The sequence below is a fragment of the Oratosquilla oratoria genome, chromosome 35 (assembly GCF_046742065.1).
Source record: "Oratosquilla oratoria isolate Oo_2021 chromosome 35, ASM4674206v1, whole genome shotgun sequence".
Classification (NCBI taxonomy): Eukaryota; Metazoa; Arthropoda; class Malacostraca; order Stomatopoda; family Squillidae; genus Oratosquilla; species Oratosquilla oratoria.
The window spans coordinates 9374574-9392621 of record NC_134811.1 but is presented as its reverse complement, the minus strand read 5'-3'; the positions used below and the strand labels follow the sequence as shown (position 1 = coordinate 9392621).

The 18048-nt window shown below is 35.6% G+C and overlaps 1 protein-coding gene across 4 annotated transcripts in view; it reads right to left on the bottom strand.

Moving 5' to 3' along the window:
* The window catches only part of LOC143018512 (uncharacterized), a 64414-nt gene extending 46450 nt beyond the window's left edge, over positions 1–17964 (bottom strand). For 2 of the 4 annotated variants that reach the window (XM_076173914.1, XM_076173917.1), the window contains exons 1-5: positions 17823–17964; positions 17562–17713; positions 1586–1681; positions 739–842; positions 497–620 (exon numbers count right to left, since the gene is read on the bottom strand). In XM_076173914.1, the coding sequence (XP_076030029.1) occupies positions 497–620; positions 739–842; positions 1586–1676 (319 nt within the window). In that variant the 5' untranslated portion in view covers positions 1677–1681; positions 17562–17713; positions 17823–17964. Of the gene's footprint in view, positions 1–496; positions 621–738; positions 843–1585; positions 1682–2171; positions 2192–17561; positions 17714–17822 lie in introns of those variants that run through there. The other 2 variants (XM_076173915.1, XM_076173916.1) reach the window with 2 other exon arrangements.
* Between the last annotated feature and the right edge of the window lie 84 nt (positions 17965–18048).

Sequence of the window (18048 nt, the reverse complement as noted above, 5' to 3'; positions counted from 1 at the left end):
ATCCAGAAGAGGTGGTGTAAAAAAAGTGGTGAAGGACAATTTCAAAGGATGAGCATAAAGAAGGGACAGCTGTAGTACAAAAGTAGCATCATTAATCCATGAGTAGAGATTTAATCTCAAACATCGGCAAATGATATGGCTCTGGTCTGTATGGGCACCATAGAACAGTTTCTACAGAATTGGCTACATGTTACTATGCAGTCAATACCCCAGTGTGTGGTGCAATTCAGGTAAAAGCTTTCAACTGCCCTTAATGTTTGATCCTGACATAAACCTTCTCTAGATCTATGAACATCCTTACAATTTGCCAAAACTTCACCACAAATATTTGCTCCACACATCATCTACCTTTCCTAAACCCACACTATTCCTCCTCATTACTATCGCTTTTCCTCTCCTAATCCTCTCAGTTAATGCTCTCTTACATGCATTTCTAAAACAAGAAATTATTGAAAAAAATTAAGAACATCAGGAAAAAATAAGAAGTTTAAGTTACCATAATATCCTTTACGAGGATTAACAATTGAAGTTGAATTCTGAATTTGTTTAATTTGATTACTAATCCTTTTGTCTTCTCTTTGATCTGCAATTAGGTCTTCAAATGTTGTAACACTACAATGCTGAAATATACAAAATAATATTAAGTTTAAACTTGAGACTACTTAATATGAGCAAATCACTGCAGTGAATTTTTTTCTGTGACACCAGGTGATGTTAAATAAAAACAAAATCCATTACCTCTGTCTTTTTGGCTCCACTGTAGTCATTTTTGGCTCCACTGTAGTCATGGTGAAGTGATGGCAGACTTGAGTCATCACTATCAGTGTCACTTTCCATTGGACCTGGAAAAAAATAATACTCTTCAGCTGACTTTCAGCATCTCTACCTCCTACCCTTTTCCTCTACTTTCAATTTCCCTCCTATCAAAAAATTATCTGACACTATCCCACTCTCGCCCTAAAAGTCAAGAATATCTTGAACAAATATTGAAAATATCTGTTGAATATAAGAAAAATAATACTCATCAAAAACAAAAACAAAAACAAAAGGAAAAAATTTTGGTTTAAGTTACTCTTTGGCAAGGACTTATGATTGCAGTTGCATTCTGAATTTGTTTGGTTTGAAGATGAATCACCTTGTCTTCTCCCATCCTCTGTAATATGGTCTTTAAAAGTTGGACCACAATGCTAAAATGTATCAACTCATATCAAGTTTAAACTCATGACTACTTGATATGAGTAAGCCAATTTAGTGAAATGCTAGCCAGTTATTAAAAAGAAAGAAGAAAAAAAGAAAGAATATATATGTGTGTGTGTATATATATATATATATATATATATATATATATATATATATATATATATATATATATATATATATATATACACACACACACACACTATTCAAGAATCTAAGAACAAACTTGATGCTGAAAGATACAAAGACAGGTCACTATGAGCATAGCTTCCTTCCCATATAATACAATTATAGGCAATTCACTCAAAGAATCTCAGTCGATCCTGCATTTTCAGTTGGCAGCCCTGCTAACCCTTCGCTACGATGCAACTCGTGAACTTTTTCATACCTAAATCTTTCACTTTCCGATCTGAGGTTCCACTGTAGTCATGGTGAAGTGCTGGCAGACTTGAGTCATCACTCTCGGTGTCACTTTCCATTGGACCTAGGAAAAAATAATACTCTTCAGCTGACTCTAAGCATCTCTTTACCTCCTACCCTTTTCCTCTACTTTCAATTTCCCTCCTATCAAAAAATTATCTAACACTAGGCTATCCCACTCTCGCCCTAAAAGTCAAGAATATCCTGAACAAATATTGAAAATATCTGTTGAATACAAGAAAAATAATACTCATCAAAAACAAAAAGAACAAAAGGAAAAAACTTTGGTTTAAGTTACTCTTTGGCAAGGACTTATGACTGCAGTTGCATTCTGAATTTTTTGGTTTGATGATGAATCACTTTGTCTTCTCCCATCCTTTGTAATATGGTCTTTAAAAGTTGGACCACAATGCTAAAATGCATCAACTCATATCAAGTTTAAACTCATGACTACTTAATATGAATTAGCCAATTTAGTGAAATGCTAGCCAGTTATTAAAAAGAGAGAAAAAAAGAATATATATATATATAATATATATACAGTTAACCCTCACTTTAACGGACAAATGCGTGCAGACCCTTGTCCGTTATTTGCAAAAGTCCATTATTTGAAAATCGGGTCCATCTGTTACCAATACTGGATACCGGACATAAGTCTGTTATGTAGAAAATTGTCCGTTAGGTTTCGGTGTGCACATACTGTACATATTAGATATGTAATAAAAAGCTACAGTACATATGTATAATGATGTACATTACACAAAAAAAAGAAATTGAACCATGCCATTAGGTTTCGGTGTGCACATACGTTACTACCGGACACTTATCAAACATAAGTCCGTTACGTAGAAAATTGTCAGTTAGGTTTCGGCGTGCAAATATGTATTAGATATGTAATAAAAAGCTACAGTACATATGGGAGGTGAGCCAGCTGTTGTTTGCGGACGACACTGCGCTTGTGGCAGGATCGGAGGAGGGATTGAGGAAGTTGGTGGCAGAGTTTGAGAGAGTATGTGATAGAAGAAAGCTAAAGATAAATGTGGGTAAAAGTAAGGCGATGAGATGTACAAGGGGTGAAAGTGGCAGTAGACTGGAAGTGAGCATTAAGGGAGAGCAACTGGAGGAAGTGGATAGTTTTAGATACTTGGGTGCAAATGTAGAAGGAAAAGGTGGAGTGAAGGTGGAGGTACAATGTAGATTGAGAGAAGCGAGTAAATGCCTTGGTGGATTAAAGAGTGTAATGAGGAATAGACATTTAGGAATGGATGCAAAGAGGAGACTGTATGAAGGAGTGATTGTGCCAACAGCACTGTATGGGGCAGAAACTTGGAACATAAGAGAAGAAGAGAGAAGGAGTTTGAATGTGTTTGAGATGAGGTGTCTGAGAAGTATGGTGGGGGTTACTAGGCTAGATAGAGTGAGAAATGAGGAGGTGAGGAGGAGAACAGGGGTGAAAAAGGAGCTGGGAGATAGGGTTGATGAAAGAATATTAGGATGGTTTGGACACATGGAAAGAATGAGTGAAGAAAGACTAGTAAAAGAGGTATGGAAGGCAGATGTGGAGGGAGTGAACATGAGGGGACATCCTAGGATGAGGTGGATGGATGGGGTGAAGGGGGCTTTGGGGAAGAGGGGAATGTCTGTTGAGGAAGGATGGGAGAGGACGGAAGACAGAGGTGAGTGGAGAATGGTTGTATATGGATGATGTTGTGATTGCATGAGGAGGAATGGGCAGGGGGGTGGGGGGTGAGGTGGTATGTGTGAGCAAATTTTGACGCAGCCCGAAGGGATTTCTCCCCGTCCTCTCCTTATATGCAAGGAGGGACGGAGAGGGGGGGGTCGCCGATTAAATGAAGCGGCCTTGCTGTGGATGTGCTGTGTCTTGCGACACTGCTTCTGACCCAGGGCGGTGGGCAAGGTGCAGGGATGACCCGTCATCCAGGAGGTGCTCAGATGAGAGGGAGGGCGGGAGGGGTGTGGAGTGTATTTAGGGATGAAATGGGTGGGAGTGATTTTATGCCTTTCCCTTTTTGGCTACCTCCCTTGAAAGGGGGAAAAAGCCTTGGTATATGTATGTATGTATGTATGTACATATGTATAATGATGTACATTACATATAAAGAAGAAATTGAACCATGCCGTTAAGTTTCAGCATGCACATATGTTACTACTGGACACCTATCGGACGTAAGTCCGTTATGTAGAAAATTGTCCATTAGGTTTTGGCGTGCACATACATATTAGATATGTAATAAAAAGCTACAATACATATGTATAATGATGTACATTACATATACAGTAAAGAAGAAATTGAACCACGCCGTAAGGTTTAGGCATGCACATACCTTACTACAGGACACCTATCAGACAAATTTTCATTTTACGGACTTTGTCCGGTACTATTTGACCATTACTACCGGACACCTATCGGACAAATTTTCATTTTACGGACTTTGTCCGGTATTTGACTGTTACTACCGGACACCTATCGGACAAATTTTCATTTTACGGACTTTGTCCAGAATTTCACTGTTACTACCGGACACAGGTTTTTTTTTTTGGTCCGCTAAATGGAAAGTCCACAAATTCGAGGCCCGCTAAATCGAGGGTCGAGCGTATATATATATATATATATATATATATATATATATATATATATATATATATATATATATATATATATATATATATATATATATATATGTATGTTTCATTAAAAGTGATGGCTAGTTGTGCATTAATAATTTTCTTAATGGTATTTTCCATATACCTTATTAAGGATTTGTTTTCCTTAGGAAGGAAATTTATGACTTGGCTGTATGTAGTCATATTAGCTAGATCGCGATTTCGGGTTCAAGACCCTTCTTCAGTAGCTATAGGGATAAGAATTAATCCGAAGATTCTAGTAAAGATCTAAGTTTTATACTAGAGTTCCTATACTTGCTAATCACTGGGGGAGGTCACCTGGTATTACGGGCAGGGACGAAATGTCACGTGCCCGTAATACCAGGTGACCTCCCCCAGTGATTAGCAAGTATAGGAACTCTAGTATAAAACTTAGATCTTTACTAGAATCTTCGGATTAATTCTTATCCCTATAGCTACTGAAGAAGGGTCTTGAACCCAAAATCGCGATCTAGCTAATATGACTACATACAGCCAAGTCATAAATTTCCTTCCTAAGGAAAACAAATCCTTAATAAGGTATATGGAAAATACCATTAAGAAAATTATTAATGCACAACTAGCCATCACTTTTAATGAAACATGCATTAGAGAAAAACTCCTGCCCAAATACACTGACAATATATATGTATATATATATATATACATATATATATACACATGCAAGATGTGTTTTTTAAGTACCGTTTTGAAATAAAAATTAAACAAGTAGATTTTTTGTAACAGTTTGATTTTTACATGAAAGCCTGTATAGTACTGTAATCTATTTTTCAACATAATTATGGAATCATCTGATCGTGTTTAAGTTTGTTTGTGAGTATTTGAAATGCCTCCTCTGATTGAGAATGCTGCCGACTGTGAAATATACGCTGCGATACATTTTCTTACTGCTAAAGGCGTGAAAGCGGCTGAAATTCATCATCAGATCAGTGAAGTGTATGGAGAAAACATTATGAGTGATGGGATGGTGTGGAAATGGGTGAGATCTTTTAAAGATGGCTGTACAAATGTGCATGATGAGGAACGAGTGAATGAGTGAAGGTCGTCCACTTCGTTCCTCATCATGCACATTTGTACAACCATCTTTAAAAGCTCTCACCCATTTCTGCACCATCCCATCACTCATAATGTTTTCTCCATACACTTCACTGATCTGATGATGAATTTCAGCCGCTTTGACGTCTTTAGCAGTACAAAAACAAATCACAGTGCGTATTTCACAGTCGGCGGCATTCTCAATCAGAGGAGGCATTTCAAATACTGTACTCACAAACTTAAACATGGTCAGATGATTCCGTAATTATGTTGAAAAGTAGATTACAGTACAGGCTTTCATGTAAAAATAAAATTGTTACAAAAAGTCTACTTGTTTAATTTTTATTTCAAAATGGTACTTAAAAAACATGCCTCGTATGTATGTATATATATATATATATAATATCAATGCATGTTTATATATATATATATATATATACACACACACACACACACACACACTTCAGCGAATGGACGGCTTGGATGACGTTCTGAAGAAAACTGAAGTCTGTGGATCCCAACGCAAAGAGAAGTGCCTAGTGTTTTTGCAGGGTGGGGGGGAAATTGCTCGTGGAGTAGTGGGAAAGTAGGGAAAGAGAAAAAGGGGAGGGATTACTGAGGGAAATGGAAGGAAATGAGGAGGGAGTAGACTTGGCCCAGCCAGACAAGCGGAAGGTAAACAAACGACTGAGTGAGGATGACATGTCTAATAAAAATGTAAAGATTAGAAGTATAGAGAGGAGCAATACAGAAGAAAGTGACGAGAATATGTTCCAGGGATTTAAAGAGGGTGGGGGGGACACAACCCCCCCCCCCCGACTGATAAGACTAGAGGAGAGAGTTGATAAGGTGATCGAGGACTTGGAGCGTAAGTTAGGTAACGTAGACTCCATTTTCCAGAGAATTGAAAGGTTGGAACAACTAGAGAAGGCTAACAGAAACTTAACTGAAGAAATAGAGGACCTAAAAAGACAGTTAGGAAATGTAAAGGAGGAGAATGAGAAATTGAAGAAGAATAGTAATGAAAACAGAGAGAAAATAGCTACAGAAGCTAAAAATTGGAGAATAACTCAAGAAGGGAATAAGGTTTCATTCACTGACATAGTCAAACAGCAATTGAAAGAACATAATGAAGACTCAGTTATTAAAGTGATGAGACAGAAGGAGAATATAGTAAGAGAATTAGCTGACAAAAAGAAATGTATAATTATATTAGGAATGGAAGAGAAACATAACCCAGATAGAACCGCAAGAATCAAGGAGGAAAATGAAAGAGTAAGCAGTTTATTAAAATTAGTCCAGGAAGATGAACCAGAAATTATAAAGGAAATTGAGGAAAAATTCAGACTCGGAAAATATAGTACAGATAAGACCAGACCAATTAAGATTAAATTCAGGTCACAAACAACGGCAGAGAAAATTCTATCCAAGACGGGGAAACTAGCAACAAATGATCAATATAAAAAGGTATGGATAAAAAGAGAAATGAATAAGGAGGAAAGAGAGGCAGAAAAGCAGAAAAGAATTGAAGCTAAGGCAAAAAACGAGGAAAGAACGGAGTCAGAGAAAGAGAGATTCTATTGGAGAGTAGTGAACATGAAAATAAAGCAGTTCGACATACTAAAGAAAAACATAAGGGAAACAGAGAACACAATGGAAGTGGCAGAAAACTAAGAGTGTCTTACACAAATATAGATGGATTGATAACAGGATTGAATGAACTGAATGATTATTTGAAAGAAAAAGAACCGGACATAATGGGAATTGTAGAAACAAAATTAAAAGGCCCACTACCACCCAACAGTGTAGGACATGATACATACAATTATTGGATTAGAAACAGAGAGAAAAAACAAGGGGGTGGAGTTATGTTCCTGACTAAGAAGGATATAAACGTGAAAGGTGTCATATATGGAAAGAATACAGTAGAGATGATTATGATAGAAGTGGAAGACCGAGATAAGAAGAGCAGAAAATTTGTGATTAATTATGTGCCTCCGAAAACAGCCTCATGGGAGGAGAGTGAACATAAAAGTATGTTAGAGGACACAAAGATAGCATTAACTAAAATAATGGAAGACGGAGGAAGAATAGTTATGATGGGCGACTTTAATTGCAAAGAAATCTGCTGGGAAGAAATGACAGTAAAGAGTAGTGATGACTCATGGGGAAATGCTCTACTTGAGATGATTACTGACCATTCAATGACACAATGGATACAAGAGAACACTAGGTATAGAAATGAAGAAGAACCATCGAGGCTAGACTTAATAATTACATCTGAACCTAGAATAGTGGACAAGATTGAATATAAAACACCAATAGGTAAAAGTGACCACATATTGATTGAACTGGAACTTAATGAAGAAAAATATATGAAAAGAAATGAACAATATAGAAAAGGAAGAATGATGTATGAAAAAACAAACTTTGATAAAATAAGAGAATTCTTCCAACAAGAAAACTGGGAAGAAATATACAAAGAAGAAACAACAGTGGAAGAGAAATGGAATATTTTGACAAAAATTTACAAAAAAGGAGTGGAAAAGTATGTCCCAAGACAAAAACAAGAAAAAGAACATGTAAAATGCTGGTACAACAAAAGTTGTAGAGAGTTAAAGGACAAAAGAGAGAAAGCCTGGACCAGATGGAAAAAAGACAGAAGACCTGAAAAATGGAAAATATATACTGGTTATAGAAATGAATATGTACAAAAGTGCAGAGAGGAAAAAAGAAAATATGAAAAAGATGTTATAGAAAAGTGTAAAAATCAACCAAAACTATTCTACAGATTTGTAAACAATAAACTGAAAAACAAACAAGACTTAGAGAAATTAAGACAAGGAGGAGTTGAATACACTGAGGAAATGGAAATGGCAGAAATTATGAACAAACATTTTAAATCAGTGTTTACAAGGGAAAATATACAACCTGAAGAGATTGAGTGGAAGGAAAAAGTCCCCCCTATGGAAGAAATAGAAGTAACAAAGAATGAAATATTGACACACTTGGGTAATTTTGATGTCAGAAAATCGCATGGGCCAGATGAAATAGCAAACTGGATTCTGAAAGAATGCAGGAATGAACTGGCAGACAAAATACATAGCATAATAAGCAGTTCCTTAAAAGAAGGAAAAGTTCCAGAAGATTGGAAAAAAGCAAATATAGTACCTATATATAAAGGAGGAAATAAAGAAGAACCTACCAACTATAGACCAGTCTCTCTAACAAGTACAATAGCAAAAATATGTGAAAGAATTATCAAAAGTAGATGGGTAAAATACTTGGAAAAAAACAACGTACTAAATCCAAGGCAATTTGGATTCAGACAAGGACGATCATGCGTCACCAATTTAATATGTTTCTATTCAAGGCTAATAGATATAATACAAGAAAGAGATGGATGGGCTGATTGTGCATTTCTAGACCTAAAAAAAGCTTTTGACAAAGTACCACATAAGAAGTTGCTTAAGAAATTAGAATATGAAGGAGGAATACAAGGTAAATTGCTAAATTGGATGGAAGACTTTTTGCAAGAAAGAAAAATGAGAGTAGTGATAAGAGATCAGCACTCAAAATGGAATGAAGTAATAAGCGGTGTCCCGCAGGGAACAGTTCTGGCCCCAATAATGTTTGCTATATATATTAATGATATGGATGAAGGAATTGAAAGCTATATGAGCTTCTTTGCAGATGATGCAAAATTACTGAAAAGAGTGAAAACTGAAGAAGATTGTGAATCACTACAGAGAGATCTAAATAAAGTACAAGAATGGAGTAGGAAGTGGGAGATGGAGTTCAATACAAAAAAGTGTAGTATAATGGAATTTGGAAAAAGCAAAAACAGAATAACAGGATCATATAATTTGGGAGAAGAAGGAATAAAAAAAGTAGAAAATGAGAAGGACCTGGGAGTCATTGTTATGAATAATATGTCACCTGAGAAACATATAAATAAGATTTTTGGAGAAACTTATAATTTAATAAGAACAATCAAAGTGGCATTTACATACCTGGATGAAGAAATGGTGAGGAAAATCCTAATCACCCTGATAAGACCAAGATTGGAATATGCAGCAACGATATGGTCACCAAGTACAAAAAAATGTATAAAAAAAACTTGAAAGAATACAAAGAGCAATTACAAAACTGGCACCAACACTCTCAAAACTATCATATGAAGAGAGACTACAAAAACTTAAACTACAGACACTAGAGCAAAGAAGAGAGAGAGGAGATTTGATAGCTATTTACAGAATCATGAAAGGCATAGAAATTACTGATAGAGAGAATCTGATAAAATGGGATGACAGAAATACAAGAGGACACGGAAAGAAAATAAAAAAAGACAGCTATAGAAGAGATTTTAAAAAGAACAGCTTTCCTCACAGAGCAATAGACAGTTGGAACAAGTTAGATGAGAAAGTGGTGTGTGCAAAATCAATACATGAATTTAAAAATAGTTTAGATAAAATGAGATATGAAGACGGGACCCCACGAGCATAGCTCCCCTTCCCGTAAAATACAACTAGGTAAATACAACTAGGTAAATACACACACTTGGAACAAGTTAGATGAGAAAGTGGTGTGTGCAAAAACAATACATGAATTTAAAAACAGTTTAGATAAAATGAGATATGAAGACGGGACACCACGAGCATAGCTCCCCTTCCTGTAAAATACAAGGTAAATACACACACTATTCAAGAATTTAAGGACAAACTTGATGCTGAAAGATACAAAGATAGGTCACTATGAGCATAGCTTCCTTCCCATATAATAAAACTATAGGCAATTCACTCAAAGAATCTCAGTCGATCCTGCATTTTCGGTTGGCAGCCCTGCTTACCCTTCGCCAAGATGCAACTCAGGAACTTTTTCATATCTAAATATTTCAATATCTGATCTGAGTGTCACTCTTCCGACCATATACATTGGTACAACCATATTCAAAGACTCAAGATAATGAATATGAGATGATGAAAGCCATAAATTAATTGAGATTGAAAAACCATGGGCGGTATGTACTGAAGTCATATTCAATTTTGAATCATGATATTGATTGGGGTGGAGGGAGGGAGGGAGCAAGACACTAGTTTCCTGCCACCCATCCAGTATCAAAAGATAATCATATAAACCTTTCATTTTCTCTTTTATGGGTCACTTTATGGAATATGTAAAAGCACAGTCATATTCATGACTATTTTATATCACAGAAGACATGTTAAATTTTACAACCAGCCTCATAATGACTGGACACAGGAAAAATAAGTAAATGCTGTACAAAAACAATAAAATTATATTCCTGATCTTATACTTGCTATAATTACTTTCTTTTTTTGCACTATTGAGATGGAAAGCTTTGAAATAGGTGAACAAGGACAGCTTCATCTCTAGATATACACAACATTCGTGTCACTAATATAGTCACTGAGCTAAGTGAACAAATATAAATATATTTTAAGAAAGCTTGGTGTTTCGACCAGCTCAGCGGGAGAGGGGTGAGCAGGGCTGCCAACCGAAAATGTAGGATCGACTGAGATTCTTTGAGTGAATTGCCTATAGGTAAATACAAACTAGACACTGCAAGATACAAAGACAGGACACCACAAGCATAGCTCCCCTTCCTGTAAAATACAACTAGGTAAAAGACCTGGGATTAATTATCTCAAATGACTTGTCCCCTGATAAGCAAATAAATAAAATTGTCAGAGAATCTTATAACTTGCTATGGTCAATAAAAGTGGCTTTTACCTATTTAGATGAAGAAATGGTAAAAAAAAAATATTAGTCAAACTAATAAGGCCTAGACTGGAGTATGCCGTGACAATATGGTCACCCAGTACCAAAAATATAAAGAAAATTGAAAGAATCCAAAGAGCAACCACAAAAATGGCCACAGCACTTTCAAACCTGTCATATGAAGAGAGATTGGCTAAATTAAAATTACCGACTTTGGAACAAAGAAGAGAGAGAGGTGACCTACTTACCATCTATAGAATCACGAAAGGCAGAAGTCCTTGATAGAGAGGACTTACTAAATTGGGACAAGAGAAACACAAGAGGACATAAAAAAAGATAGTTATAGAAGAGATATAAAAAAAAAAGTTTTCCACACAAAGTGGTGGACATCTGGAAGAAACTGGACAAAACAATAGTGTGTGCAAACACCATACACGAATTTAATCTAAGTGAATACCAACCTAGCAAAATAAACACAAAGAAAAGCAAAATTCCCCACTCACCCAGAAAAGAATATGAAAAAGATTTAGAAAGGGTTGACTGGGCTATGATGAGTGATTACAAAACCATTAAAGAAATGCTAGTGTCTTTCATGAACAAGTGCAAAAATTTATGCAAGAAACATATCCATGGTAAAAGAGAATTAAACAATAGAAATAAAATACTCAGGGACCGAAAAGTTCCCATGAGAGCCAGAACAAAGCTACTTAGGAAACTGTTAAAAATACCAATATCAAATATTGACAATGGGAGAGAGAACATTGAGACCAAAGTGAAAGAAATAAAAACAAAGCTGAAATAAATGTATAAAAAAGAAAGGCAGCATGAAGAAGATAAAGTATTAATGGCTATAAAGAACAATATAAAATACTTCTTTGCATACACCCAAAAGAAACTTAAATCTTGTGTAAAAATTGGACAACTGCAGGATCAAAATGGAGGACTAGTTGAGGACTCAGAAAAAATTGTGAACATGTTAGAAAAACAATACAGAAGTGTGTACTGTGAACAAATAGTAAAAAGAAGAAAAAAAAAATCAAGTGTAAACCCTGCAGAATTCTTCAAAAAAAGATACGGTTTAATGTCACAAAATACCCCCCCTTCCCTATCGGGAGGCTAGGACGGTGCCCCTTACAGAGGACTTTGTAGCGTGGAATTTAATGAACCATGCCCTTGGTTCAACTTCTCTGGTGGCAGGGTTCGAACTGCCATCCCCTCAACTTTAACCATAAGTAATGACGCTCTAACCCACTCGGCCAGCGAGTTTCCAATAGTAAATAGTATAAATGTGGATACTATCAGTGATATTAGTTTCAGGCCCAGTGACAGAGTGGAAGGCATAGATAAAATAAAAATTAACTCACCAGGGGCACCAGAAGGCTTGCAATTCTAGAAAGTTTTGTGCAGTTATTGTGAATCAAAGTGCACCAACTCAGGTAGGGGGAGCAATGGACTACTATATAATTATTGTGGATATTGAGTGCATGCTTCATGAAAGGGCCTCAGCAGAGAATCTTCTTAAATTTTCTCAAAACTAACTTCAGAAATACCCAACATGTCCAACTACTGTGACTTGAATCATTGTAAAATAATATCAAGAGAAATATTGAAGCAACAGGGTCCATTAAGACAATGTGTAGAGTCAAACACACACTGTATTAGTTTGAGGATAAAGTCCAGGAGCAATATGAAATCTCTGAAACAAATGTCAAGGTAGATATTGCTGGTTCAATCAATGAGAGAATTGAGGAACAAGTCAAACATGCTTGGGACTTAGAGAAAGATAGGACCTCAAGACTGAACTGTAATGTGTTGGCTAATGTTCCAGAATCAGGTGCAATGGATGACATATTGAAGAAAGCCCAGGACACAAAGCTTTTGAGCAAAATTTTTAGTGAAAGAGGCATTAGTCCAGTAAACTTGGGAGACAAAATGAAGGCAGTGTTTAGGTTGGGGAAGGAACCCAACTCTAATTATATAGCCCTGGCCAACATCAAAAGACCCAGGCTGTTGAAGATAGTGCTGGATAGTAAAATTTCACTAAAACAGTTTTCTGCACAGCTTCCAAACTTAACTCACTCTTCCAATGAATCTGTTATGAAAAATATTAGTGTTCATAGACTGATAGGGCAAAATAATAGGGACAAAAGGAGGCTACATGTGAATGGGAAATATATATATATATATATATAAACTTTTTATCCCACAGTCGGAGAAAAGAAGACACTAATGTCGAACGTTCTGTATATTTCGATCACTAACTGTGACCCTCTTCAGCAGAATGAATACATAGTGGAAGGCATATGCTTATATACAAAAATGTGAGGTGAGAAAAGGAACAAGCTCAGGTTACATGACCGATGCTCCGCAGGTCGCGTGGGGTTTTGTGACCTTGGAGTACATGAGGTAGCGCGTGGCTGACTGCTGAGGTAGTGATGCAGTCAGGTGACCACTGGCCATTTGATATATTAAAATTAGGTAAAAAATTTATTAGGGAAGACTCAATTATTTTCCTTTTAAAGCTACATGTTGATCTATAGATTATTTCAGCATCTTCCCAATTCATGCGGTGATTTCTATTGGCAATGTGCTGAAATACTGCGGAATTCAATTGACCATATCTAACAGAATTTTTATGTTCTTTAATTCTGGTTGCCAAATCTCTTCCAGTTTGTCCCCAATAGACAGAATCACAATCTAAGCATGGCAACTTATATACACCTGGGTTAATGTCACTTGATGGTCTACGGTGTACATTAACTATTTTCCTAAACAGTGTATTAGGATAATTGAAGATGACATTGATGTTTTCTTTAGGTAATGATTGGGACATTTCATTTATGGAATCATTATAGGGTAATTTTATACATTTATTATCCCATTTGTGTTTGTTAGTAGAGTGGGGAGTAGATTTGTGGAAACTTATTTTAGCCTTGCTAAGGGCTTTTTGCAAAAACCAATCCGGGTATCCTAATCTTGTAAGTTGTTTTCTTATGGTTAATATTTCTGTACCTAAATTGTGAGCTTCAAATTCTTAGTGCTCGTAAAAATAGGCCCGAAGCAACACTTTGTTTTGTTTTGTCCGAATGGTAGCTGAAAAAGTGCAAGTAACTCCCAGTGTGGGTAGGTTTTCTATAAACTGTAAAGGAAAAGCAATTCTGATTTCTTATTATTAAAATGTCTAGAAAAGGCAATTTATTATCTACTTCCCATTCTACTTTAAATTTTATATTGTTGGCCAAATTATTAAGTTTGTCAAAGAATTCTTTAAAAGAACCCCATTCATCGTTCCATAACGTGAAAACATCATCAACGTGTCTATACCAAAACATATCTGGTGGTTTGATGTTAGGTAATAAAACTAATTCAAAATATTCCATATACAGATTTGCTAATACTGGAGAAAGATTTGATCCCATCGAACAACCATATTTTTGTTTATAGAAATTATCTTTGAAAGAGAAAACATTAGTTCTGATACATAGCTCTGTTAATTTTATGATTTTACTTACTGAAAGTGGGAGTTGATTTTGAAATTGTTGTAATTTATTCTTTAAAAACTTTAAAACTTCTCCTGTATCGATTTTTGTGAATCAGGAAACTCCATCGAGACTTAAAAGCCATAACTTACCAGCCAATAGTAAACTTTTAAGTCTCGAATTAAAGAACATAAAAATTCTGTTAGATATGGTCAATTGAATTCCGCGATATTTCAGCACATTGCCAATAGAAATCACCGCATGAATTGGGAAGATGCTGAAATAATCTATAGATCAACATGTAGCTTTAAAAGGAAAAATATTGAGTCTTCCCTAATAAAATGTTTACCTAATTTTAATATATCAAATGGCCAGTGGTCACCTGCCTGCATCACTACCTCAGCAGTCAGCCACGCACTACCTCATGTACTCCAAGGTCACAAAACCCCACGCAACCTGCGGAGCATCGGTCATGTAACCTGAGCTTGTTCCTTTTCTCACCTCACATTTTTGTATATAAGCATATGCCTTCCACTATGTATTCATTCTGCTGAAGAGGGTCACAGTTAGTGATCGAAATATACAGAACGTTCGACATTAGTGTCTTCTTTTCTCCGACTGTGGGATAAAAAGTTTATTTTATCAATGTGCTACGACATTACTTTATAGCGATATATATATATATATATATATATATATACACATATATCAAGAGTACAAACACAACAGACTCTAAGTGAAATCTGGGGTGACAAAGTTGTCAAAATTAAGGTGAAACCCAGTGGCCAAACTATATATACCAGTATATATATATTTTTTTTACACTACCAAACAGACATGGTTAGATTTGAGAATTTTTGCCTTATTGAACCTTAAACTGGCACAGCATATTGCTAAGACAGTGGCAAAAGGTAACTGGATAGTTGGCCTTATAGAAAATTTTCATACAATGGACACTGAGGTATGTAAGGCACTAAACTGTTCCATAGTAAGGCCATACCTGGAATATACTGTGTAAAGTTGGTCTCCATATTATGGAAAGGACATACCAGAATTGGAGAAAGTTCAGACACAAATGACAAAATTAGTTCTGGATCTAAAAACCTTAACAATGAGGACCAATGTAAAAAAAATTGGACTCACAACATTAGAAAAAAGAAGGCTGAGAGGAAACCTTATTGAAATGTACAAAAACCAGAAAAAGATAGAGAACATTGACAAAAGTGTCTTCTTAGAATACAATGAAAACAGTGCAAGACACTTGCAAGCTAAGGATGTCTTACTTACTTGCCGTAGGAAAAGAGTGACCATGTACTAATAGAATTTGAATTAAAAGAGCAAATAGACCTAAGAAGAAATGAGAAACATAGAATATGAAGACCAATGTAAAAAAAAAATTAAACTGGGAAAAATTCCTAAAGGAAGAAACAAGGATGGAAGAGAAATGGAATATACTAAAAGAAATTTATAATGAGGGGGTGAACAAATATGTACCACAACAAAATCAAGAAAGAGCATACATAAAGAACTGGTACAACAAAAAATATAGTGAAGCTAAGGATAAAAGAGACAAAGCCTGGAAAAAATGGAAAAAAAAATATATATATATAAGTAAATAAATAAAAATAGCAAATGGCAAACATACATCAAACTAAGAATCAATTATGTAAAAATATGCAGAGAAGAAAAGAGAAATTATGAAAAAGAAATGATAGAAAAATGCAAGGAACAACCTAAACTATTTTACAGATATGTGAATGGTAAACTAAAAAACAAAAGAAATAGAAAAGCTGTGCCAAGGAAGTCATGAATATAAAGAACAAGAAATGGCAGAAATTATGATCAACCACTTCAAATCGGTATTCACAATTGAGAACACACCTAACTTTGAGGGAATAGAGAGACAGAAATCCCCCCCAATGAAGGAAATAACTGTAACAAAGAAGGAAATCAGTGACCAAATAAAAAACCTTGATGTCAGAAAATCACATGGTCTGGATGGAATTGCAAATTGGATACTGAAAGAATGCGTACAAGAATTAACAGAGAAAATATACACTATAATCAAATGCTTGCTCAAAGAAAGAAAGGTAACACAAGACTGGAAAAATGCAAACATTGTACTGATATATACAAGAAGAAACAAGGAAAATCCAACTAACTACAGTTAAACACCTGGAAGAAAAATCTATATTAAACCCAAATCATTTGGATTTAGACAAAGAAGATCATGTACAACAAACCTGATCTGCTTCTACTTGAGACTAATAGATATAATACAAGAGAGGGATGGATGGGTAGACTGTGCCTATCTAGACCTACAAAAAGCATTTGACAAAGTACCACACAAGAAATTAATAAGAAAATTAGAATCAATAGGTGGCATCAGAGGTAAATTATTAGAATGGAGGGAAGACTTCCTTACTGGGAGAAAAATGAGGGTAGTAATTAGAGACAAATACTTGAATTGGGAAGAAATGATAAGTGTAAAGTGGTGTTCCACAAGGGTTGGTGCTGGCTCCAATCATGTTTGCCATATAAATGACATGGATGAAGGAGTTGAATGTTTTATGTTATATGATTCCTGTATTGTAGAAAGGACATACTGGAATTAGGTAAAGTTTAGAGACAAATGGAAATCAAATGGCAAATTAGTTCTGGATCCAAAGACCTTAACTATGAGGACAGGTGTATGAAATTGGAAAAAAGAAGGCAAAGAGAAGACCTAAAAGCAAAAGGGATGGAGAACATTGATAAAAATGTATTCTTTCAGCAAAATGACTACTGTTCCCAACTATGGAATACAAGCAGTGCTAAATGAAATAAATCTGTTAGAGAAAATCCAGAGACAATCCACTAAAAATATTGAACATTTAAAATATCAGTTACTCAGAAAGGCTAAAGTCTTCACTGCACCCTAGGAGAGGTCAGAGATAAGAGGGTTGCTCAGTGGACTCTTTCAAACACCAGCTGGATAAATTCCCAAGTCCTAACCGAGCTTACCTAATCGAGAAAGTGAGGAAATATAAACTTCTTGTGATCCCCAATCCAAACTGGAAGGCTTCCCTGGACGTCCAGACGGGCAAAACTTAGTGAGGGCTGAGAAATTCAGGAGGCGGACACTGCGCGTTGGCCTGGTGAGATGATAAACCCTCCTAACCGAATAAAGTAAATCAGGTAAGTAATTCGGTCGTAAATAAATAGGTACTGCATTCACCTTTACCCAATCATGTTTCTACCTCATATTTATTACTTCACCCTTACCTTATCTCGTTACCGATTTATTAATTTAAATTTTGTTCGGTGATATTTTTTCTTTTTCTTAATATCCTAAATATTTAATTCTCTCAAATCATTTGTCTATTTTCATCGTCCTGCTGCTCTTGTGAAACGTTTAGAAAACAATGTGTTCAGTTTGTTTACATTTTGTAATAAGAATTAAATCTTATACGTTTAAGGATCAGAGCGTATACATGGAGTATTTGTTTGT